General features: G+C 39.1%; 1 protein-coding gene across 3 annotated transcripts in view; it reads left to right on the forward strand.

Moving 5' to 3' along the window:
- Positions 1-27333, forward strand: part of LOC106094892 (adenylyl cyclase 78C) — a 384230-nt gene that overhangs the window by 95327 nt on the left and 261570 nt on the right. For 2 of the 3 annotated variants that reach the window (XM_059361192.1, XM_059361191.1), the window contains exon 2: positions 4220-4377. In XM_059361192.1, the coding sequence (XP_059217175.1) occupies positions 4343-4377 (35 nt within the window). In that variant the 5' untranslated portion in view covers positions 4220-4342. Of the gene's footprint in view, positions 1-3458; positions 3470-4219; positions 4378-27333 lie in introns of those variants that run through there. The other variant, XM_059361193.1, reaches the window with a different exon arrangement.

Genomic DNA, 27333 nt, shown 5'->3' on the forward strand with positions numbered 1-27333 from the left:
TAATATGATATAAGTGCATAAATGTATATAGATATCTCGAATAAAATTCTTGCGTTATTAATAGTGATTTTTATACCCACCACCGAAGGATGGGGGTATATTCATTTTGTCATTCCGTTTGCAACACATCGAAATATCCATTTCCGACCCTATAAAGTATATATATTCTTGATCAGCGTAAAAATCTAAGACGATCTAGACATGTCCGTCCGTCTGTCTGTTGAAATCACGCTACAGTCTTTAAAATTAGAGATATTGAGCTGACATTTTGCACAGATTCTTTTTTTGTCCATAAGCAGGTTAAGTTCGAAGATGGGCTATATCGGACTATATCTTGATATAGCCCCCATATAGACCGATCCGCCGATTTAGGGTCTTAGGCCCATAAAAGCCACATTTATTATCCGATTTTGTTGAAATTTGGGACAGTGAGTTGTGTTAGGCCCTTCGACATCTTTCGTCAATTTGGCTCAGATCGGTCCAGATTTGGATATAGCTACCATATAAACCGATCCTCCGATTTAGGGTCTAAGGCCCATAAAAGCCACATTTATTATCCGATTTTTCTGAAATTTGGGACAGTGAGTTGTCTTAGGCCCTTCGACTTCCTTCGTTAAATTGGCCCAGATCGGTTCAGATTTGGATATAGCTGCCATATAGACCGATCCTCCGATTTAGGGTCTAAGGCCCATAAAAGCCACATTTATTATCCGATTTTGATGAAATTTGGGACAGTGAGTTGTCTTAGGCCCTTCGACTTCCTTCGTTAAATTGGCCCAGATCGGTCCAGAGTTGGATATAGCTGCCATATAGATCGATCCTCCGATTTATGGTGTAAGGCCCATAAAAGCCACATTCGTTATCCGATTTTGCTGAAATTTGGGACAGAGAGTTGTGTTAGGCCCTTTGACATATTTCTTCAATTTGGTCCAGATCGGTTGAGATTTAGATATAGCTGCCATATAGACCGATTTCTTGATTTATGGTTTTGGGCCTATAAAATGCTCATTTATTGTCCGATGTCGCCGTAATTTGGAACAGTGAGTTAAGTTAAACCCCTTGACATACTTCTGCAATATCGCACAGATCGGTCCAGATTTGGATATAGCTGCCATATAGACCTATATCTAGGTTTTAGGTTTTGGGGCCATAAAAGACGCATTTATTGTCCGATGTCGCTGAAATTTGACACAGTGAGTTTGGTTAGGCTATTCGACGTCCTTCTTAAATTTTGCCAAGATCAGTCCAGATTTACATATAGCTGCCATAGGTTTAGGGCCCATAAAAGAGGTTTAGTTTAGGGCCCATAAAAGAGGCATTTATTGTCCGATTTCGCCGAAATTTGGGACAGTGCTTTGTGTTAGGCTTTTCGACATGTTTATGCAACTTGGCCCAAATCGGTTCAGATTTGGATATAGCTGCCATGTAGACCGATATTTCGATTTAAAGTCTTGGCCCCATAAAAGGCGCATTTATAATCCGATTTCACTGAAATTTGACACAGCGACTCATGTTCGGCTTTTCGACATCCGTGTCGTATATAGTTCAGATCGGTATGAGGTATATGAGTATAAGGTATGAAATTTTCACCGAATTTTGATGAAAGGTGGTTTACATATATACCCGAGGTGGTGGGTATCCAAAGTTCGGCCCGGCCGAACTTAACGCCTTTTTACTTGTTTTTATTGGATTTCGGCCCAGTCGAACTTAATGAGTTTTTAATTGTTTTATTTGCTTTGATAGTACTTATAACCGGGATTTGGAGCGGACTGAAGAGAACGAAACTGGACCGCTCAGCTTCCTTCGTCCTAAATATTTCAAATTCGAAATCTTCTCCCATTAAGTCATTTAATAATTTCCAAATGACACATAATTACGTCTTGGGTATATTGGTGCACCCAAACCTGAATATTAGATTCGCACTGTACTTTCAAAGACTTTTAATTTGAATCTAATATTGAACCGTTCGACCAATATATCCCTTTTGTGGTTTGCTTGAGGGTGGGGCGCCCCTCAGATATTTAGCCCTGCTTTTAAACATCCGATTCGTACTCTACTTCCAAATATAAAGTGATTTATTATGATAACTTGCATATTTTTTGAAGTTATTGCCTAATTCGTGTTATGTTCTTGTGCCTGGTGAAAATAATGTAGGTGCCCTTTGGCGACACAGAATTTATCTACTAAAAGTAAAATGGCACTTACATTAGAATTGCTTCTGTTAAAAAATCACAACGGTTTGAATTATCAACACAAAATTTTAACAATAAATGGAAACAGTCGTAAATTGTCGATTCTTAAACATAAAGGAAATGTTCGTCAAATAAACTTCTTTTCTGAAAAACTTTGGACTTTGTTTACGATAAAAGTACATGTTTTTGCGATTAATTCTTGCAAGAATCTGTGTCAAATATAACGTTTTTTTTTACCCTGACAGTACCTTTTATTTTTGATATATAGGAGTTTCAGTTGTTTTTCTTTAATTATAAATGAATTTGGCGCCATGTTTATGTCTAAGAATATTCTTCTAATAAAGTAGATTTTGCACATTAAAGAGGGTGCGATGTTTAATTTAATGTTGTACAATGAATGAATGTCAATATTTCACCAATTATAAGCAAATCTCAGTTGATAATTCAGACTCTTCCATAGTTTTTTTGGATTTATTTATTATGTTATGATACACAATTATGTTAAAAGCCTTCCGTTTTCGCACAACACCATTGTGGTTTTGTATCATCATCTGCTGGATTCGTTATGCTATAAATAAAACAAAAAATTACTTACGCTAGTTGTTGTTTTCGCACATTTAAATACCTACTTTGGAATGGATATTTCATTATCGCGTACATTTTACCAAACAATGTATGTGCTTTAAATATTCTTGTTGTTTTTTTTTTTTTTGAACCTGACAGAATTGTTGGGCTTAAGGCGAAATTTAAAAAATTTTCACTTTCCGAGTTTACCATCCGTACACTACCAAGTTGCTCAATATACTGAGCAGTCAGTATAAAACAGTTAAAACAAAAAACTAAAAATATTGTGTGTGAGAATGTGTCTATATCAGTGACGAGCACACAATTGTAATTATTTGCAAACCCATGGCCTGCTTGGAATTTCTTGTATACGTACAGTGTAATGTGCAATAGTGTGAGTATTTTTGCCAACCTCTGCCAAAAAGTGTAAAAAAAGTATATTTGATTAAAGTTCATTCTAAGTTTTATTAAAAATGCATTTACTTTCTTTTAAAAAATCCGCAATTACTTTTTGGCAATATTATATCAAATTATATCAAATCTCAATGATATGGGGCCTCCTTTTTTATGCCGAGTCCGAACGGCGTGCCGCACAACGACACCACTTTATAGAGAAGTGGGACAGCGAAACAGTCGGTAGGACGGCGAAAATCCTATGGGGAGATCCGGATCGTTAGAGGACGAGGCTATTACTGAAAGGAAGTGAGAAAGTGGTGAGTATAGCTTTTGGTGTCACAATGGGACACATTGGACTACGAGTTCACTTATGCAAAATCAGGGCAGCAAGTGATAGCATGTGTAGGGCATATGGGGAAGATGATGGGACGTTGGAGTATTTCCTTTGTCATTGCCCGGAGTTCGCGGCTAACAGACACCGGTACTTAGGTGGGGACACGATACCAGACATGAACCAACTTCGGGGAGTGGTATGGAAAACAATTAAGGGTTTTGTAAGTAGCACGGAATTCCTAACTTAAAATTTTCTTTTTCTAAGTTACTTTTTAGTTTTTAGAGCGCACAACAAGCCGATTACCGGCTTAGGTGTATGTCCATAGTGACATGCGGATTAATATCTGCACTCTCTTTTCAACCTAATCTAACCTGTAGAGAATTTTTAACATGACATGACACCATATCAATGTAGCCCGCATTAGTTACAATAAAAGAAAAATTTGGTAATAAAAAATTTTTTTTTCGTCGTAAAACAAGTCCCAATCTTTTAGATTTTCGTGTATAAAAACTGAAGATCTCAAAATTTGGCTCTTACATCTTTTTGGCGGCTAGGGGACGATAAAATGTTAAATTTTGGATGAGCCCCTCTATAGGTGTAAATAGATGACACAGTAAATCATACAATAAAAAAAGATCTTATATCATTTTATTTTATATTTTTAAATCTCCATTCCCAAGTTCTAATTTATGCCATATAATTTTTTTTCCTCACCATGAATTTCAACGAAAAGTTTGACGCCTTAAGCTTCTTAGTGCCCCATTTTCTGTAACAACGTTTGTCAGCAACCTAGAAACTCACTCGGCAATCTTCATATCACCAGTGGTGGGCTGAGTGTGGATTGAGTGGATTCGGTATGAATAGCGATGAAGAGGAACGCGTGTCTTTGAGGTAAGTACCAACATAAAGAACATTCATTAAATAAAAAATTTCCGGAATCAACACGCGTGCTTAAACCAAGAAACATTAATTCTACTGCTTCTATATTCTTTAGGGTTGCCCAAAAAGTAATTGCGGATTTTTTAAAAGAAAGTAAATGCATTTTTAGTAAAGCTTAAAATGAACTTTAATCAAATATACTTTTTTACACTTTTCTTCTCAAGCAAGCTAAAAGTAACATCTGATAACTGACAGAAGAAAGAATGGAATTACAGAGTCACAAGCTGTGAAAAAATTTGTCAACGCCGACTATATGAAAAATCGCAATTACTTTTTGGGCAACCCAATACATACCCGAGTAAAAAAAAATGATATGGTCAGATCCAATTATATCTGCCATCAGATGTATTTGGAACAAATTATATCTAATTAGATACAATTTAATCTCAAATTTGTCTCGAATTTTCAGCTTTTTTACTATGGTATTGATATTTAATTTCATGAAAAAAATAGAAATTTTCTGGGATTTTTCATTTCCTGGCTTTCGGGTTTCTGGACTATATAATATCCTACACATGCCATGAAAGTTCAAATTATATGAAAATGGAGGCCACCGAATTATATGAAAATGGAGGCCACCGTAGGGGAGAGGTTATCATGTCCGCCTATGACGCAACGGGTTCGAATCTTGGCGAAAACATCAGAAAAAAGTTCAGCGGTGATTATCCCCTCCTGATGCTGGCGACATTTTTGATGTACTTTGCCATGTAAAAACTTCTCCCCATAGAAGCGTCGGCCGTTTGGACTCAGCTATTAAAAGAAAACCCCTTACCATTTAGCCTAAACTTTAATCGGAGAGCACTCATTGATCTGTGAGAAGTATACCCCTGTTCCTTAATGGATGCTCATCGGCAATTTTTTTTTTTAAATATGGAGGGTTTTTTAAAAGAAAGTAAATGCATTTTTAATAAAACTTAGAATGAACTTTAATCAAATATACTTTTTTACACTTTTTTTCTGAAGCAAGCTAAAAGTAACAGCTGATAACTGACAGAAGAAAAAATACAATTACAGAGTCACAAGCTGTGAAAAAATTTGTCAACGCCGACTATATGAAAAATCGCAATTACTTTTTGGGCAACCCAATACATACCCGAGTAAAAAAAAATGATATGGTCAGATCCAATTATATCTGCCATCAGATGTATTTGGAACAAATTATATCTAATAAGATACAATTTAATCTCAAATTTGTCTCGAATTTTCAGCTTTTTTACTATGGTATTGATATTTAATTTCATGAAAAAAAATAGAAATTTTCTGGGATTTTTCATTTCCTGGCTTTCGGGTTTCTGGACTATATAATATCCTACACATGCCATGAAAGTTCAAATTATATGAAAATGGAGGCCACCGAATTATATGAAAATGGAGGCCACCGTAGCGGAGAGGTTATCATGTCCGCCTATGACGCAACGGGTTCGAATCTTGGCGAAAACATCAGAAAAAAGTTCAGCGGTGATTATCCCCTCCTGATGCTGGCGACATTTTTGATGTACTTTGCCATGTAAAAACTTCTCCCCATAGAAGCGTCGGCAGTTTGGACTCAGCTATTAAAAGAAAACCCCTTACCATTTAGCCTAAACTTTAATCGGAGAGCACTCATTGATCTGTGAGAAGTATACCCCTGTTCCTTAATGGATGCTCATCGGCAATTTTTTTTTTAAATATGCAGGGTTTTTTAAAAGAAAGTAAATGCATTTTTAATAAAACTTAGAATGAACTTTAATCAAATATACTTTTTTACACTTTTTTTCTGAAGCAAGCTAAAAGTAACAGCTGATAACTGACAGAAGAAAGAATGCAATTACAGAGTCACAAGCTTTGAAAAAATTTGTCAACGCCGACTATATGACAAATCCGCAATTACTTTTTGGGCAACCCAATATAAACGTACAAAACAAAACAATTCAACGATTGGGATTATTTGTCGACAAACAAGTATCTTATATTGGGGAAGTATAATTTTTATGAAAGTTTCTGTTGAACATTTGTCGTAATCTGGCAATTTTTTGATGTAAAAGTCACTTCGATTATAGTAAAGTTTTCAGGAACTTTGTCCGCGGTAAATGATAGGTATTTTATGCGAAAATACAAATTTTCTTTTAAGTCAAAAATGGTAAACGAAAAGATGATTCTTTTGACTGGTCAATCTCTAGAGCCTCTTTCAATTTCTGGATTGAGAGCGGATTGTGATTGTCTTACTTTACTTAAGTTGGCCATTACAGAACATTTGTTCTTCTTACCGAACGTAGAATAGATTTCCAAGCGCCCCGATCGCCTGCGCTCCTGTAAAACCCAAAACCTCTCCAATCGGTAAAACCCAGTTTCTGGATGTCACTTGGTCACTCCATCGGAATTTTGATCTCCTTTTGCGTGTTCTACTCGTTGTATCGTCCCCTTCAAAAGACTTTTTCATTCAATCTGACAACATGACCTATCCGATGCAACAATGTATTTTAATGCGTTTAACTATGCTATCGTCGTCATACTACTAGTGGTTCATACGACGCACAGTGAAAGAAAATCGAAAAAAAAACTAATAAAAAATATGCTGCGGGAAAATCTCTTTGAAATTTGGAATGGTAAGTGTTAGCGAATTATTATGCAAAATTTCCTAGGTAGGCCCCTAAAGTTGATCACCCTCTTGGCAGTCCCCTAGACTTGGTCAAATTAGAGGAAAAACCCACCTTTCGACTTTTATACAAATGTTTTACACAATTACACTCTGCCGGTGGGTGATAAAATCATAGAGGTGTGCACATTTGGTATCGATTTTGGCGCAGCAAAAAATAATTTTGAAAATCGGACCACAAATGAAGATTTAGCAGCCCCAACAATTTTTCGGAGTACCGAGGTGACCAGCATTAGGAACCTGCCAAGAGGCGCCCAGATCTCCTAGGGCCTTGAAATTTTGCACACAAGCTCGCTATCACCTCAGCTCTAACCATTCCAAAGAGATATCTCTACCCGTTCTCACACAGCATATTTTTTATTAGTTTTTTTTCGATGTTCTCCCACTGTGCGACGCTTATATTCTCCAGTAACGCAGACTCGTCCATATTTTTTACGAAGGCTCTTTCTCTCAAACACTCCAAGTACTCACTCATCTGCTTTCGCAAGTACCCATGCTTCGGAATCATACAACAGCACGTGTAGTAGTGTGATTTTCGTTTGTCGTGAGGTGGCTTTGCTTCTCAACTGCTTGATCAATTAAAAGTAACATCTGTTTGTCAATATCTTTCCATGCATTTCAATTATGGTGTCATCACTATCTCAAAGCTTTCTCCACTTTCACCATTTTCTTTAGCTCCCGAGCACAGGATTTTGTGGGAGTTGATACCATCCACTTTGTCTTATATCCTTTTACTTTCATTCATTCTCTTTCGATGCTTTCAAAGGCTTCAATTGCCTCTTCCAGTGGCCGACACATAACATCGATGCCGTCGGCATAGGTATAGGTGTCATGCCAATTCACACCTGAATCTCGTAAAATCTTCTCCAGCAGGATATTAAAGAGATCACACGATAGGCTATCTCCCTGTCTGAAACCCAATATGGTATGAAACTGTTCTAAGAGAGAATTCAACGTCATCCAGGAAAGTCGTATCAGTTTTGCAGGGATAGCAAAATCAGAAAAGGCTTGAAATATCTTTGAAGGTATAGGGCTGCCGAAGGCGGCTTTGTAGTCAACGAAAAGATGATAATTGTTGTATTGTTCTTCTCGGCTCTTTTCCTTGCCTATTGTTCTTCAGGCGGGTTACCGCTACGTGGACCTCGTTCTGACTATGTGATACACATTCTATACCATCATCAGGAATTGGTTTGAGGTATAATCATGGCAACCATCATCGGATACCAGCAGCTACTCAAAGTGTTCTTTCTATATCATCAGCACACTATATGTATCTGTAACAACATTTCTTTCTTTGACTCTGCAGAAGGATGTGCCTGTACCAAAACCATCCATTTGATGTTTAATTCATTGGTAGAACTTTCGGATTTCATTCCGGCTCTTCTACATCTGGATTCGCTCACACTGACGTCTTTTCATTTCCTTCATCTTGCGGAAGAGACGTTGATCTACTCTCATTTTCGCCCGATACATCTCCTTCGCCTGTCGCGTTTCTGCTGACTCTAAAGTTTCCCTGCATGTCGCATCTTGGCTTCAGTAGCTTTTTGACAATCCTGGTCGTATCATGGTAATGATCCAAACCGGTGTTCGCTACCTGATCGTACATCTAACATGCTGGTTAAATGCCTTCCATATATCACAATATGATCTATTTGGTTTCTCTGTTTTGATCGGGTGACAGCAATGTGGTCGTGTGAACCCTTTGATGTTGGAATCTGTTGCTGCTAACTACCATGTTCTTTGTAGCGGCAGGGTCTGTTAAGATTAATCCATTATCGGAAGATTCTTCGTGTGGGCTAAATTTTCTGACTGTTGGGCCATTTTCGCATAAAAACCTCCCAGAACGATTTCAATATCATGGGCGGGGCAGCGATCATATTCATTGCTAACATCTCATCCATCACAGTAAACCTGGAAACAAGGTGTTTGCAGTCTCCGACTGACCACAAATCCACAGCCAAATTCATGCCTCGTTTCATGCCAGTTATAATAAAGGGCGTCACCTCTCGATGTTGTTGTGAAGCCTTTTTCGAGACATCGCACTTTCAGTATGGAGGTAATGTCTGCCCAATACCATTCATCGTCAGTATTGGTAAGAACGCGGTTGTGTGCGGCTGATAAACACAGAAAGTGCTACATTTTAAATTTTGCACAAGGCCAAAATTCATGGCGCCAGTCATGAAGATAATGAATTCATAAACCATTTGAACAGCAATGTAAAAACATGGAAGAGGAATTAATGGAAACTTTTAAGAATAAAGTCTATGGCAGATAGATTCATTATAATAATTATTTTTCGACAAAAGAGAAATTACTTCTTATAGTGATTTTTTATGTAATGTTAAAAAAGTGATTTATTTATATATTTTACATTTAAATAAAATCATTTCGTGCTATATTAATAACGCATGAAAGAGGAATGCATCAGAAGGCTTCATGTAAGCCAGAAATTGAATCAACTTTTAATTGGATACTGCAAGCGGATGGTTTGAATTTAAATGTATCAAATAACAAGTAAAAATGCGTTAGGTTCGGCCGGGCCGAACATGAGACACCCTCCGCCTCCGGTATGTATGTAACGCACCGGTGAAAAAATGCATAATTTATGACCCCATAGCAGCTATATAGAAATATGGTCCGATTTGGACCAAATTTGGCACGGACATTGAGTGGTCTAATAAGTCGTTGTTCATCTTTGTAGAACAATGTATTGGTCTTTTTGACAGCCATATCCAAATTTAGACTGATCGGAACCATATACGACACGGATGTCGAAAAGCCTAACATAACTCACTGTGTCAAATTGCACCGAAATCGAATTATAAATGTGCCTTTTAGGGGCCAAGACTTTAAATCGAGAGATTGGTCTATATGGCAGCTATATCCAAATCTGGACCGATCTGGGCTAAATTGAAGAAGGATGTCGAAGGCCCTAACACAACTTACTCTCCCAAATTTCGGTGACATCGAACAATAAAAGCGCCTTTTGTGGGTCCAAAACCATAAATCGAGAGATCGGTCCATAGGGCAGCTATATCCAAATCTGAACTAAACTGGGTCAAATTGCAGAAAAATGTCGAAAATGTTACGCAACTCACTGTCCCAATTTTCGGAGAAATCGGACAAAAAATGCGCCTTTTATGGCCCCAAAACCTTAAATCTGTTTATATGGCAGCTTTATCCAAATCTGAAGAGATCTTGGCAAAATTGCAGAAAGGTGTCAAGGGGTCTACCCCAACTCACTACACCAAATTTCAGCAAAATCGGATAATAAATGTGGCTTTTACGGGCCTGAGACCCTAAATCGGCGGATCGGTCTATATGGGGGCTATATCAAAATATATTCCGATATAGCCGATCTTCGAACTTAACCTGCTTATGGACAAAAAAAGAACCTGTGGAAAATTTCAGCTAAATATCTCTATTTTTAAAGACTGTAGCGTGATTTCAAAAGACACACGGACATACGGACATGTCTAGATCGTGTTAGAGTTTTTCGCTGATCAAGAATATATTTACTTTATAGGGTCGGAAATGGATACTTCGATGTGTTGTTGAATAAAATAAAAATATGTTTAGAAATATAGAAACTGCAATTGAAAAAAAACACCCGTTTTCTTTAAAATGAAACAAGTAAAAGCGTGTTAAGGTCGGCCGGGCCGAATCTTGGGAACCCACCACCATGGATCCAGCTAAAAATTTATACAAAATAAATTTAGTTGAAGTGCATTATTTTATTTTACACACCAACTCTACCGTAAGAAAGTTTATTAATAACTTAAGAGTAAGAGTGGTCGCGTATGCTGATGACGTGGCAATTGCGACTAGGGGGAAGTCTTCCAGCAAGCGAAGTGGACTACCTAAAGTGGTCTAGGTATAAATCCGTGCAAGACAGAAGTGGTTCTTTTCAGCATGAGATACAAGTTACCTACAGTGGTATCTGTCTCCTTGGGAGAAGAGAATGTTCCATTTACAGAAAGCGCAAAATACCTGTGTGTTTTGCTGGACAGGAAATTTAACTTCGAATCCAGCATTTTGCAAAAGGCCACTCTTGCCCTATACATCAAAATTTGGGTGCATAGGACGCATCATGCGGTGGGTGTATACTGCAGTTGTCGGACCTATAAAGCTATATGATGTTGTGGTTTGGTGGACGGCTCTTCAAAAGTCCACCTACGGTTCAATACTCAACCGGATCCAAGGGATGGCTTGTTTTTGCATCACAGCCTCACTGAGGACGACACCATCTGATGCACTGAATTTAATGCTACAATACATCTAATTCCTTTGGACATTGTGGCTAGACAAATTGCTGCTACCTCTTTCTCGTTGGTCATGTGGCGGCTACGGACACTGTGTTATCCTTGATACAATGTCCGATGTTCCAGGCAGTGTGGATTACACCGTACCAGAGCCGCTTTTTGATAAAAAGTACTGTACCACTATTCCTGATAGAACCGATTGGAACTACGATATCCCCGGTAATAGAAGTTACATAGGCTTATATACGGATGTTTCTCAACTAGGTGGGCTTTGGGTGTACTCTAAAGATCTAGAACTGGTCATATCGAAAAGGTTACCCGACCACTGTAGCGTGTATCAAGCGTCATAACGACGATTGATTGAGAGACCCGCATATATGGGAGTTATATCAGGCTATAGACTGATTTGGACCGTATTTGGCACAGTTGTTGGAAGTCGTAAAGGAACACCGCACAAACACAAAAATTGCGGCTTGTAAGGGCTCAATAAGTCAAATCGGGAGAACTGTTTATATGGGAGCTACATCAGTTTATAGACCGATTTGGAGCGTTCTTAGCACAGTTGTTGGAAGTCATAAGTGAACACTACATGCGAAATTTCAGCCAAAATGGACAAAAATTGAGACTCGTAACGGCTCAAGAATTCAAATCGGAAGATCGGTTTGTATGGGAGCTACAATATATCAGGTTATATATACACCGACTTAGACCGTACTTGGCGGAGTTGTTGAAAGTCTTAACAGAACACTACTTACTAAATTTCAGCTAAATCGGACAAAAATTGCGACTTCTTGCGGCTCAAGAAGTCAAATCGGGAGATCGGTTAATATGGGAGATATATTAAAATCTGAACCGATAAATCGTGATAGCGGTTTATATGACAGCTATATCCAAACCTGGACCGATCAGAGCCAAATTGAAGAAGAATGTCAAAGAGTTTAACTTAACTCGCTGTCCCAAATTTCGACATCGGACAATAAATGCGCCTTTTATGGACCCAAAACCTTAAATCGAGGGATCGGTCTAATGACAGCTATATCCAAATCTGATCCGATCAGGGCCAAATTGAAGAAAGATGTCGAAGGGCGTAAGACAACTCACTGTCCCAAATTTCAGCAAAATCGGGTAATAAATGTGACTTTATGTGTCAAAGACCCTAAATCGGAGGATCGGTCTATATGGCAGCTATATCCAAATCTGGACCTATCTGGGCCAAATTAAAGAAGAATGTCGATGGTCCTAACACAACTCATTGCCTCAAATTTCAGCGAGATAATAAATGTGGCTTTTATGGGTCTAAGACCCTAAATCAACGGATCGGTCTATATGGGGGCTATCTTCGAACTTCGAACTTAACCTGCTTATGGACAAAAAAAGAATCTGTGCAAAATGTCAGCTCAATATCTCTATTTTTAAAGACTGTAGCGTGATTTCAACAGACAGACGGACGGACATGTCTAAATCGTCTTAGATTTTTACGCTGATCAAGAATATATATACTTTATAGGGTCGGTAATGAATATTTCGATGTGTTGCAAACGGAATGACAAAATGAATTTAACCCCCTTCCTTCGGTGGTGGGTATGAAAATAAAGTATAGGAATTTCGTTGTGGTTGTTTTCTGTATTATTTTTTAAATTTCTCACCCTGAGATAGGTGTTTCAGGTAGCTTAAGAGGCTATCTTTGCCATAGATAAAAAATGATTTAGTAGAGTGCGAATATTCAAATTTGTGTTGAACTGTTAGAGGGAAGGCTCAATGAACGTACACAGAATCAGAGCTATTAGAGAGTACACTATGTTACTGAGGTCACATTTTTCTACGTCTTGAAAGCGAAAGCTCAGTGGAGCGGGTTTGATTGAAATTTAGCCCACGTGGCGTGCCGATAAAAAATGCAAAGCTATTGGAGCTATTTCAGGTTATTAACCAATTCGGTACATGCTTGGTTTGGCTGTTGGAGACCATAGTAGATGTCATTGCGCAAATTGTCAGTAAAATTTGGATAAGAGTTAAGCCCTATAGTGGCTTAGGAATTAAAATCGGGAGATCGGTTCATATGGGAGCTATTTCAGGTTATGGACCCAATCAGACCATATTTGGCACGTATGTGGAAGGTCATAGGAGAAGTCGTTAAAATAATGTTTACCCAAATCGCATAAGAATTGCACCCTCTAAAGGCTTAGATAGTCAAATTAGGAGATCGGTTTATATGGAAGCTACATCAAGTTTTAAACCGGTTTGAACCATACTTAGCACAGATGTTGGAAGTCATAGCAAAATATCTTATACAAAATTTTAAACAAATCGGATAAGACTTGCGGCGTTTAGGGGCTCAAGAGGTCAAGATCCAAAATCGGTTTATATGGCAGTTATATCAAAACATAGACCAATATGACCCATTTAAAATCCCAACAGACCTGCACTAATAGGAAGTATTTGTGCAAAATTTCATGCGCCTAGCGTTATTCCTTCGAAAGTTTGCGTGCTTTCGACAGATGGACGGACCGACATGGCTAAATCGACTTAGAATGTCAAGGCGATCAAAAGTATACATATATACTTTGTTGGGTCTCAGATGAATATTTTGATGGTTTACAAACGGAATGACGAAATTAGATTATGATGGATGGTATAAAAATAAAAAAAAAAATTTAGTGGTCTAGGCCGTAAGTTTTTGTACTAAAGTCTTAATTGGATAATGATTATTGTAGCAACTATTATTGAAAGAATATCCAGTGCAGAAAATTTGTTCTGATATTTTTGGCATTGGTAAGCCGAAAATGCTTACCCATGCGCAACGGTGAGATTAGATAGGCCGACAAAACAGGAAATTCGATTGAATTCAAAAATAGACCAAGTGATGACAATGCGATGAGAATCAACAGCGATCATCACCAACAACAAATTCAGCACCATATATTGGGAGAAAGAAATTATTTGAATAGCCAAGCAAACCCGAACAAAGAAAAAGAGCGCGAGAGGTACAAGAGAGTGTGTTCAAAGTTGATCATATGCTTTTCACTACTGTTTTGACAAGTTGTCTGTCCTTTGAATAAATTAAACGAGTAAAAGCGTGCTAAGTTCGGCCGGGCCGAATCTTATATACCCTCCACCATGGATCGCATTTGTCGAGTTCTTTTCCCGGCATCTCTTCTTAGGCAAAAAAGGATATAAGAAAAGAGTTGCTCTGCTATTAAAACGATATCAAGATATAGTCCGGTTCGGACCACAATTAAATTATATGTTGGAGACCTGTGTAAAATTTCAGCCAATTCGTATAAGAATTGCGCCCATTGGGGCTCACGAAGTAAAATAGAGAGAACGATTTATATGGGATCTGTATCGGGCTATAGACCGATTCAGACCATAATAAACACGTTTGTTGATGGTCATGAGAGGATCCATCGTACAAAATTTCAGGCATATCGGATAATAATTGCGACCTCTAGATGTCAAGAAGTCAAGATCCCAGATCGGTTTATATGGCAGCTATATCAGGTTATGAACCGATTTGAACCTAATTTGACACAGTTGTTGAAAGTAAAAATAAGATACGTCATGCAAAATTTTAGCCAAATACTTCGTGCAAAAATTCATTCAAATCGGATAAGAATTGTGCCCTCTAGAGGCTCAAGAAGTCAAGACCCAAGATCGGTTTATATGGCAGCTATATCAGGTTATGGACCGATTTAAACCATACTTGGCGCAGTTGTTGGGTATCATAACAAAACACGTCGTGCGAAATTCCATTCTAATCGGATAAGAATTGCGCCCTCTAGAGGCTCAAGAAGTCAAGACCCAAGATCGGATTATATGGCAGCTATATCAGGTTATGGACCGATTTGAACCATACTTGGCACAGTTGTTGAATATAACAACAAAACACGTCGTGCATTTCATTTCAATCGGATAAGAATTGCGCACTCAAGAAGTCAAGACCCAAAATCGGTTTATATGACAACTATATTAGGTTATGAACCGATTTGACCCATACTTGGCACAGTTGTTTGATATCATAACAAAACACGTCGTGCAAAATTTCATTCTAATCGGATAAGAACTGCGCCCTCTAGATGCTCAAGAAGTCAAGACCCAAGATCGGATTATATGGCAGCTATATCAGGTTATGGACCGATTTGAACCATACTTGGCACAGTTGTTGGATATAACAACAAAACACGTCGTGCAAAATTTCATTTCAATCGGATAAGAATTGCGCACTCTAGAGGCTCAAGAAGTTAAGACCCAAGATCGGTTTATATGGCAGCTATATCAGGTTATAGGCTGATTTGACCCATACTTGGCACAGTTGTTTGATATCATAACAAAACACGTAGTGCAAAATTTCATTCAAATCGGATAAGAATTGCGCACTCTAGAGGCTCAAGAAGTCAAGATTTAAGATCGGTTTATATGGCAGCTATATCAGGTTATGGACCGATATGAACTATACTTACCACAGTTGTTGGATATCATAACAAAAGACGTCGTGCAAAATTTCATTCCAATCGGATGAGAATTGCGCACTCTAGAGGCTCAAAAAGTCAAGACCCAAGATCGGTTTATATGGCAGCTATATAAAAACATATACCGATATGGCCCATTTACAGTACCAACCGACCTACACTAATAAGAAGTATTTGTGCAAAATTTCAAGCGGCTAGCTTTACTCCTTCGGAAGTTAGCGTGCTTTCGACAGCCAGACGGACGGACGGACGGACAGACGGACGGACGGACGGACAGACGGACGGACATGGCTAGATCGACATAAAATGTCGCGACGATCAAGAATATATATACTTTATGGGGTCTCAGACGAATATTTCGAGTAGTTACAAACAGAATGACGAAATTAGTATACCCCCCATCTTATGGTGGAGGGTATAATAAAGGAACTAACCTTTGACTGTTTTCGGTATTATTTGTTTAACCCTCCTACCCTGGGACAAGCTTCCACAATAGTCTAAAAGTTCTATAGAAACAAGACCGCAAAATATATACGTAACTTAGTGGATGCAAAAAAGAGTAATTGAAAAGAAAGTTATTCATATGGTGTAAAAGGAAGCGCAGCGAAGCGGGCCGGGTAGCTGAAATGAAATTGTTACGCTTTGTTTGTTTGTCTGTTCCGTATAGACTCAAAGACGGCTGAACCTATTTTCATGAAATTTTCACAGATGGTAGAGTTTGGGCCCCCGGTGAAAATAGGGTACTACATTTTTTGATATCCGAAGGGAGGGCGGACCCTCCCCCATTCCCCAATTTTTCAAAAACGCCAGATCTCGGAGATGCGTGCACCGATTTAAACGAAATTTTGTATGCCACCTTATTGTACCCCAAAAACACGAAATTGGTAAAAAATGTTGGGGGTCAAATAATCTAAGGGAACGCACCATCCCAAAACCCACCCAAACTGACATGTGCCCTGATTGAGACAATAGGGGTATCAAATGAAAGGTAATTAACAATAGAGTACGAATCTTAAGTATAAAAATCAATTTGTGTTTGTTTGTAGGTTTGTTTGTTTCTATGTTTGTGTGTTCCTTATAGACTCAAAAACGGCTGAACCGATTTTCTTGAAATTTTCACAGATCCCGTGGTGAAAATAGGGTACTAAATTTTTTGATATCTGAGGGGGGGCGGACCCTCTCCCTTACCCTAATTTTCAGAAACGCCAGATCTAGGAAATGGGTGGTGCGATTTAAGCAAAATTTTGTGTGCTCTCATATAGTACCCCAAAAATAAAAATTTGGTAACCAAATTTCGAATGTGGTACCTAGGGGGGCCGCCCCACCCTAAAACCTACCACGATAAACCTAATCACGATAATATGGGACTCAAATGAAAGGTATTTAGGATAAGAAAACGTATCTGGTATCCAATTGTCGGACCAAATGTTAGGGGGACCACCCCAACCCCCAAAACACCCATAAATCGGACATATTAACCGACCATTGCAATATGGGACTCAAATGAAAGGTATTTGCGAGTAGAATACGAATCTTATATCCACATGTGGGACCACATTTCTGGGGGTCCACCCCGTCCCCAAAACACACCTATGGGGCCACCCCTACCCCACAACACCACCCAAATAGGAAGTATTTGCTGACTATTGCAATATGAAGCTAAAATAGGTCATGTTTACCGACTATAGAAATATGGGGCTCAAATTAAAGGTATTTGGAAGTAGACCTCGTATCTGATATCAACATTAGGGACCAACCGTCTACGGGAACGTCCCACCACCATAACAACACCCAAAAAGGACGTATTTGCTCACCAAGACAATTTTAGTCTTAAAGAGAGTGGAACTAAATATTTATAGTTTTTAGGGCCAATACCCCAAACCGGACATATTTGCTGACTTTTCCAATAAGGAGTTCAAATGAGATTAGAAAACGAATTTTGAGGCCAATGGCAATATGATGTTCAAATAAATTTTGCATAGATATATGAGATATATTTTCCGGGCTTAGTGTTTGGGGGACCACCCCAATCCCCAAAACACCCTAAATCGGGCATATTTACCGACCATGTCAATGTGGAGCTTAAATGAATGGTATTGGGGGGTAGAACAAGAATTGATACCCACTTTCGGGACCAATTTTCTGGTGGTGTACCCCTTTCCCAAAATACCCCACAAACAGCAATTTTTTAGTGACCATCGCAATATGGGGCTCAAATAAAGGTATTTGGGAGTAGAATACGAATTTGATATCCAGACATAGGACCATGTTTTAAGGGCATCACCCATTCCCCAAAACTCCCCCGCAAAGGGTAAACATTTTTCGACCATGCCAATACGTGTCTAAAATGAAAGGTATTTGAGATTAGAAAACGAATTTGATAACCTAATTTGGGGCCATGTGTTTGGGGGACGCCTGATCGTGTAAACTCCCCTAAACCAATGGCAATATGGGGTTTAAATAAATGTTATTTGAAAGAAGAGCACGATGCTGATATTTTTTCAGGGCTAAGTGTCTGGCCCTGTAACCCCCGAAACACCCCTAAATCAGATATCATGAGAATATCGGGCTGAAATAAAGTATTTTAAGAATGGAGTACACCTTACATCCAAACATATATTTGTAGACCAATAAATATCATATGCGGTTCAGATAAAGGCACTTATATTGTTAAACTTATAGTCAAGCGATGTACTATTTTCGTAGCATGGTTTTTCACTAAAAGCTCTTTAATTGTCGAAAATAAATATTCCAAGTAAACTTTTTTTCAATATAAAGTAAAAGCAGGCGCAGCAAAGCGGGCCCGGGTCAGCTAGCTTTTTCTTAGTGCTTGAGGAAAGCTGAACATCGTCAGCGTACATTTGCACATTACAATGCATCGGAATATCAGGTAGATCGTTTATGTATACAGAAAAAATCAAGGGACGAAGGATAGAGCCCTGTGGAACACCTCTTGATACATCAACTGCTGCAGATATTATATCACCAACATTGACGGCGTCCGGTTAAGTATGATGAAATTAGCTTACAAGCAGGTTTGGAGAAAAAGAAAAGTTTTTCAAGTTTGGAGATAAGTGTGTTATGGTTCACTGTGTCAAAGGCTTTACTGTGGTCTAGTAGAACCAGAAACCAGTGGTTGGCAAATAGCATTAATAATAGTGCGTCTTAGAAACGAATTATGTTTGCAGAAAAATGAATTATTAAAAATTCTTAAAACAAAAATTTTATATTTTGTACTTTTTTTAAAACTCTATTTTAAAACCCGAACTAATCACACAAATTGACGATCACCAAAATGTTTTCTCTTGTTTTCATTTTTCAATTTTCGTTTTAGGTAGTTGATACGGGTCCCACAGTGCTCCACGATTGACATCTATTATTAAATTTTATTCAGCTTCTCGTAGGTGGTTCTCCCGTGGTTCTCGTAGGATTGGTTCTGCAAGCTTTGACAGTGGGGCACAGTGACCCATTTAAAAAAAATCAAAATGTACAATTTTTTTTTTATTTTTTCCTAGAAAATCTTAACATAATTTTCTTTTTGCTTTTTTTTACGTACAATAAATAAATTACATACAATAAAGCAATCGCGTTGCTTAAAAAAAAGATATTTCCAATTTCCCATGGTAAAGTTTTTGAAAAAATACAATATAGATATATGTACACGAAACTTACCATAGTCAATGTTGAGGAGTATTCCAATAGGTTAGGTTGAAAAGAGGGTGCAGATATTAATTCGCCCCATGCCACTATGGACATACACCTAAGCCAGTAATCGGCTTGTTGATGGCTCTAAAATCTATAAAGTAACCTCTAAAAAGAAAATTTTAGGTTTGGAAATCCGTGCTACTTACAAAATCCTTAATTGTTTTCAATACCACTCCCCTAAGTTGGTTCACGTCTGGTATTGTGTCTCTACCTAAGTACCGGTATCTGTTGGACGCGAAAGCCGGGCAATGACATCATCTTCCCCGCATGCCCTACACATGCTATCACTTGCCGCACCGATTTTATATAAGTGAGCTCGTAGTCCTATGTGTCCCGTTATGATACCAATAGCTATACTTACCTCCTTCTTGCTTCCTTTCAGTAATAGCCTCGTCTTCTCACGATCTGGATCCCCCATAGGATTTTCGCCGTCATACAGACCGTTTAGCTGTTCCACAATGTTGCATGCGCATTCATCGCCCACTCCCTTAACTCGGACTGCGTTGATCCGAAAGGCTTCGGGTTAACCAAGTTTATTGACGGTAGTCCTCTGGCCTTCACCGTCAAATCGTCTGTCCTTTCATTTCCCCTTTCTTCGTTATGGCCCGGCACCCAAACGATGCGGATTTTCCCATCCTCAGAGTAGGCGTTAATCTCCTTCTTACACTGCAAGGCTGTTCGTGACGTTATCGTCCTGGTTGTTATTGCCCTTATGGCAATTTTACTGTCGGTATTCCAATAACTACGCAAAATTTGGAGACGCTAGTGGGTCCAGAGGGTGATGCATGTGGTTTGAACGTTGGTTACCTCAATCATGTCAAATTTTGAATTGCTTGCCAAACAGTCATTAATGGGTCGGTCAGCTTTCTTTTTTTACAAAGGATAGAGCTGGTAAAAAAATGCAATCATTTCGCTCCTCAAAAAAAAATATCCGTATCTCGGAATAGGTACTACTATAGGTATTACGAAAAATGTAAAACCTTTTTGGAGTAGACTCAAAATGGACTCAAAAGGCCAAACCGATGCGGTGGTGGCATCAGACCGAAGCATCGTATCCTCCCCTCCTATTGGTGTGGGTGCCTTGGCAACTGTAGTCGATAGAAATGCTTCAAGCGCACAACAAGTCGTCAGACTAAAAAATGAGGAAGAATAAACCAGAGGGATGCACAGTGCTTCCCCAGCATTTAAGTAATGGTGGACTCGAATTCAGAAATCGACAGTTTCAATAAAACAGTCAGCTCAGCCGAATCGAGAGATGAGGGCAGCGGGATGACGGCAGAAGTGAGCGATGGCCTTGCTAAGCTCACAAGCAGACCGATAACATGATCCGGGGCTCGACGAAGGAGACAGAGGAGTATATACTGGCTGCGCAATCGGGTGCATGATGCTAGAAGGGATGGAACTGACATTCGACGCACTTATATGGAAGCTGGAAAGAGAATCAGGTCTCCCGAAGAGCATAACAAAATGCTGAAAATGAAAAAGAGCACCCCGCTTTCAAGTACTCTGGGAAAACTAAGCCAGCAGTGTACTGCGGAGGGAGACAAAGTCGGAAAAGTAACGAAAGAAGTGCGCACGGCCCCTGACTCTCCATGGAGGACTATGACTTCCAAAAGCAGACCACAGCCATCACGAAAATGGAAGATGGTCATTGATAATGGTAAGGAGCCGCCCTTTTACGCCGAAGTGGCAAGGAAGCACAACAGAGATGAGCTGACTTATGCAGTCATCAATATCGCCAGTGCATCCGGTAGGATTCTACCAGATCATCGGTCCCAAGTGGAGGATCTGGTTAACGAGCAAATTTTCGAACATGTGTGAAACTCTGTAGAGGGTCCACCTAAACAAATGATGAGCTGCGAGTATAGAGGAGATATCTTTACGCTGCGTTTTGCGTCGGCGGAATGTATTGATACCGCCCAACAGCTCGTCGGAGGTATCCACGCTTCTGAGGAGGTCGCAAAGCTCGACCCAGAGAGAAAGATGGACATCCCCCAGCTCACAAAGGGGGGATAAGGCGGTATAAAGCCAGACCAAGGTTTGGTCCCAGAGAAGTGGGATGAGATCATCACCCATTCCTAAGAATCCCATTGACTTGAGGTTATCCAGATGAACTTCCAACGAAGCGAGACGGCTGAACACGCCCTGATGGGGAAAATCAGCAAGTCAAGATTCATATTGCCTTAATTCTGGAGCCATGGACGACCCGACGGACGATCGAAGTCTCTGGACTGAATCATATCAACTACCAATTATTCTATGCTAACACTGGTACTTGGCCGAGCACCTGCGTTATTTGTCATAAAAATTTATTTTATATATTTTCTCCAGAGTTGTAAACGTCGGATGCAACAGTGGTGAGGCAGGAAGGTGGTGGAGCATACCAGGCATCACTTTACCCGCCTTTCGACTCTCCACACCGCTACCCACGTCGAAGCTGCAACGGCTAGTGACGAAAGGAAAACAGACAGGAAAAGCAGTACTAATAGGGTGCGATGCAAACTCTCACCACATTTAGTGGGGTAGTACCAACATTATTAAGCGGGGCCAAGCACTTGCAGAATTCTTGAATACTAAAGACCTAATAACCCTTAATATTGGTTAGCGGTGTTACTTTGTTAATAGGATTAGGGAGGGGGAGGAAAAAATCGATGTCGGCGATTAATGCTTTTATTAAGGAACATCTTAGAATATGTGGAACTTTTTAACTACAATCAACTTTTCGCAATTTATAACGGTACTTTTGCCTAACGCTTCATTGACAGATCTTTTTACACCAAAATATCGCATTTGAAAAAAAGAAGAAAGGTGTTGTCAGAAAAAAGTCAATATCTCCGTGTAAAAAGTGAGAGATGAATTTTGTTAAATGGAAGTTGTAGAGCAAGATAAATGGTTTTTTCCATGAAACAACATGTGCACATGTTGTAACTTGGATACGAAGACTAATAACTGAGAAATAATACCAAATTTTGAATTATTAATATTTTTTGATAAAATATCCATAAAGTTTCAACAACTAGCACAGCCTGACACACCGACCGTGTACACATTGTTTGAAAGCCTTGGGTATCTAGAAAGTGTTGTAATTGCCTGCATCCTAAACATGCATGTGTAGTTCTCGATTGTTCTCGATTTAGTGACATATCCTCAATGTGATAACTTACTAAGTATTGAGTTGACACATGGGTTTAACTTTACTTATTCTATTAAAATGCCAGTAAATGTTATAAATTGTTGTTGTTTCGTGAAGTTATCTATATTTTTGTAATTTATTTATTTACACCCGCACAACAAGAATATCAAATTCTTTAAATTAAAGTGCGGGCAATATCTCCAACAATTGTACATAGTAAACACTTAAAACTAAGAATCTATAGCTATATAATACATCATAGATTTTGAATGAATAACTTACTAACGGAAACAAGTAAAAGCGTGCTAAGTTCGGCCGGGCCGAATTTTATATACCCTCCACCATGGATCGCATTTGTCGAGTTCTTTTCCCGGCATCTCTTCTTAGGCTAAAAAGGATATAAGAAAAGAGTTGCTCTGCTATTAAAACGATATCAAGATATGGTCCGGTTCGGACCACAATTAAATTATATGTTGGAGACCTGTGTAAAATTTCAGCCAATTCGTATAAGAATTGCGCCCATTTGTATCGGGCTATAGACCGATTCAGAACATAATAAACACGTTTGTTGATGGTCATTAGAGGATCCGTCGTACAAAATTTCAGGCATATCGGATAATAATTGCGACCTCTAGGGGTCAAGAAGTCAAGATCCCAGATCGGTTTATATGGCAGCTATATCAGGTTATGGACCGATTTCAACCATACTTGGCACAGTTGTTGGATATCATGACGAAATACTTCGTGCAAAAACTCATTCAAATCGGATAAGGATTCTGCCTTCTAGAGGCTCAAGAAATCAAGACACAAGATCGGTTTATATGGCAGCTATATCAGGTTATGAACTGATTTAAACCATACTTGGCACAGTTGTTGGGTATCATAACAAAACACGTCGTGCGAAATTCCATTCTGATCGGATAAGAATTGCGCCCTCTAGGGGCTCAAGAAGTCAAGACCCAAGATCGGATTATATGGCAGCTATATCAGGTTATGGACCGGTTTGAACCATACTTGGCACAGTTGTTGGATATCATAACAAAACACGTCGTGCAAAATTTCATTCTGATCGGATAAGAATTGCGCACGCTAGAGGCTCAAGAAGTCAAGACTCGAGATCGGTTTATATGGCAGCCATATCAGGTTATGGACCGATTTCAACCATACTTTGCACAGTTGTTGGATATCATAACAAAACACGTCGTGCAAAATTTCAGTCAAATCGGATAAGAATTACGCACTCTTGAGGCTCAAGAAGTCAAGACCCAAGATCGGTTTGTATGGCAGCTATATCAAAACATCGACCGATATGGCCCATTTACAATACCAACCGACATACACTAATAAGAAGTATTTGTGCAAAATTTCAAGCAGCTACCTTTACTCCTTCGGAAGTTAGCGTGCTTTCGACAGACAGACGGACGGACGGACGGACGGACAGACGGACGGACATGGCTAGATCGACATAAAATGTCTCGACGATCAAGAATATATATCGGTTTGTATGGCAGCTATATCAAAACATCGACCGATATGGCCCATTTACAATACCAACCGACATGCACTAATAAGAAGTATTTTTGCAAAATTTCAAGCAGCTACCTTTACTCCTTCGGAAGTTAGCGTGCTTTCGACAGACAGACGGACGGACGGACGGACGGACATGGCTAGATCGACATAAAATGTCTCGACGATCAAGAATATATATACTTTATGGGGTCTCAGACGAATATTTCGAGTAGTTACAAACAGAATGACGAAATTAGTATACCCCCCATCTTATGGTGGAGGATATAAAAACTAACAATTGTTTTCGTTTTATTTATATTCCCAAATAATATGATATATTTAATCTGGAGACGTTGATGTTCGCTGTAGGTGGAATATAACTATTTCGTACTATTTTATAGGTTTTTTGTAATATCCTGGGAATTTTAATTCCGATTTCATTCCTCATAGTCAGCCAAGCCAAGGAGTCAGCCAAGCTTCTCTTTTATATTTATAAAACTCATTCCTAAAATAGGGTCGAAATTGTATATTTGCGTTTTATGTTATCCAACCTCATACCAAATCTTCTTACTTCCCTTCATTCCTTCTTTGGAGCTAAGTACCAATAGGCATATTAAAGTCCTAATAGCATTTTTATACCCACCACCGAAGGATGGGGATATATTCATTTTGTCATTCCCTTTGCAACACATCAAAATATCTATTTTCGACCCCATAAAGTATATGTATAATTGATCGTCGTAAAAATCTAAGACGATCTAGCAATGTCCGTCCGTCTGTCTGTTGAACTCACACTACCGTCTTTAAAAATAGAGATATTGAGCTGAAACTTTGCACAGATTCTTTTTTTGTCCATATGCAGGTTAAGTTTGTTGATGGGCTATATCGGACTTTATCTTGATATAGGCCCCATATAGACCGTTCTGCCGATTTAAGGTCTTAGGCCCATAAAAGCCGCATTTAATATCCAAAAAACCAATATTTTGTTCAGCAAAATTGAACAATGACTTGTATTTATTAGACCACTCAATTTCCGTGCCGAAGTTCGTCCCAATCGGACCAAATTTCCATATAGCTGCTATGGGGAATAAATTATGCATTTTCACCGGATTATGGCGAAAGGTGGTTTGCATATATACCCGTGGTGGTGGTATCCAACGCCTTTTTACTTGTTTTCATTGTTAATAGCATCAAATCAAAACTTTCCAACATAGCGTCTTTTGTGCCAAATAGCACTAATTCGTACCAAATAGTACTTTTTGGTACCAGATAGTACTTTTTGTTACCAAAAATACTTTTTGGTATCAAATAGTTTTTTTTTGTGTCAAATAGTACTATATGGTACCAAATACCACGATTTTCAATGTTTTTGTTGTTGTTTTTAGTGTTGCAGACCAATCCATATATCTAATTTTAGATTTTCTGCTCCATTCATTGCGTGGTACAGGAAATGGTACTATTCGAACATTTGTACGAACAAATGTAAATTTCAAACCTTTTAAGTACAAATGTGTACAAATCAAATCTTTCTGGCCCCACACCATCCGTTGCAACTTCATTCAAAATTTCAAAATTCGTGTTTAATCCAGACGTTGTATATTATACCTCCTTGAAAGGTACATATATACCAAAACACAGGTAAAACATGTCCGATGATGCCCAATTTTTAATATGTTTTACCTTTGTGGCAATGACCCTTACCTATAAATTTGAAGTCGATAGCTCCACCAAAAATATATTTGCCATACCTTTCCATACAAACGGAACCAGTTTGCATCACTACATTAGGTATAAAATTGCACGGCCAGCGCCGAATCGAATAAGTCTCCGGAATAAGTTGAAAACCAACTGGAACAATTTCGAAAGACTACTCAGACGAAGACTTGCCAAGATAATTTAGATTGGCCAAGCAAAGAAGACATTGACGACGATGTCAAAAGGGCTATGACTGCACTGGTGAAATCTTTCGAAGATAGTTGTCCTCTTCGGGAAAGGAAATCAGCCTAAGTAAACCCCTGGATGACCGGGGAGATTCGCAATATTGGGAAAGAGGTCCGCAGACTTTTTAAAAGAGAACGTCGTAAAAAAGCGGAAGTTTATTGGGATGTGTATTACACACGGCTTAAGATATACAAAGAAATTATCAGAGCAGCAAAACCTGCCTCCTGGAAGCTTTTCTGCGAACAGGTCGATAGCGTTAATGAGCCCACCAAGATAAAAAGGTTCTCCCAAAATCCCATGTCCAACATGAAACGTTAGTAGACGACAAGGGAGTGAGAGCATAGACAACGGAGGACATTTGAGGTTTTTGATGAGAAACCATATTCCACAGCATACGACGGGACTCACGGAGACACCAGAATCTTGGAATAATGAGGTTGATCGAAGGCTTATCATTACACAATTTATGGTGAAGGAATCCTTGAGGAGATTCAAACCATTTTAGTCACCCAGCGTGCTTAGGATTTGCATATACTCCAAAAGCCTGGCAAGAGGCAAGGGTGGTATTTATACCCAAGCTCGGCAAGGCAAGTTATGCGACACCAAAGGCCTACAAACCTATAAACATTAAGTCCTTTCTACTCAAAATCACGGAACATATTGTGGACACCATGATAAAGAGTAGGACATCCAACGAACTGCCGAAGTACAAACAGCTTGCCTATGTCAAGGGAAGGTCGGTGGAGACTGCCCTGCACTAGGTTGTGCATAAAATAGAAGAATCCTTCGATGCCAAAACGTTCACCCTGGCGGTATGCACTGAACATCGAGCAATGTACCGATCGACATACTGATCCAATCCTTAGACCAGTACCTGGTGGACCCGGTCCTTAGAGACTGGATAAACCATATGCTAAGGAACAGATGGATGAATTGTGTGTCCCATGACATAAATAAAAGAGAGAATGTGGCACAAGGCACCCCAAAAGGGGGCATTATATCGCCAGTTCTATGGATGACCACCATAAGTGACCTAATACGGATGCTGACTGAGGAGGAATTTGAATCCAACGATGTTATTATATTTCTGAAGGGGTTTTGCATATAGCTCACGACTGGGCTTGACCTAGAGTTCTCAATCTTAACCCAAAGAAGACTGAAATCTGAGTGTTCACGAGGAAGTCGAAGGTGGGCTAATTTGACGCACCACGTTTTCTCAACAAAACGATTGCGATATCTGACAAGGCCAAATACTTA

This window comes from Stomoxys calcitrans, chromosome 1, assembly GCF_963082655.1.
Source record: "Stomoxys calcitrans chromosome 1, idStoCalc2.1, whole genome shotgun sequence".
Lineage (NCBI taxonomy): Eukaryota > Metazoa > Arthropoda > Insecta > Diptera > Muscidae > Stomoxys > Stomoxys calcitrans.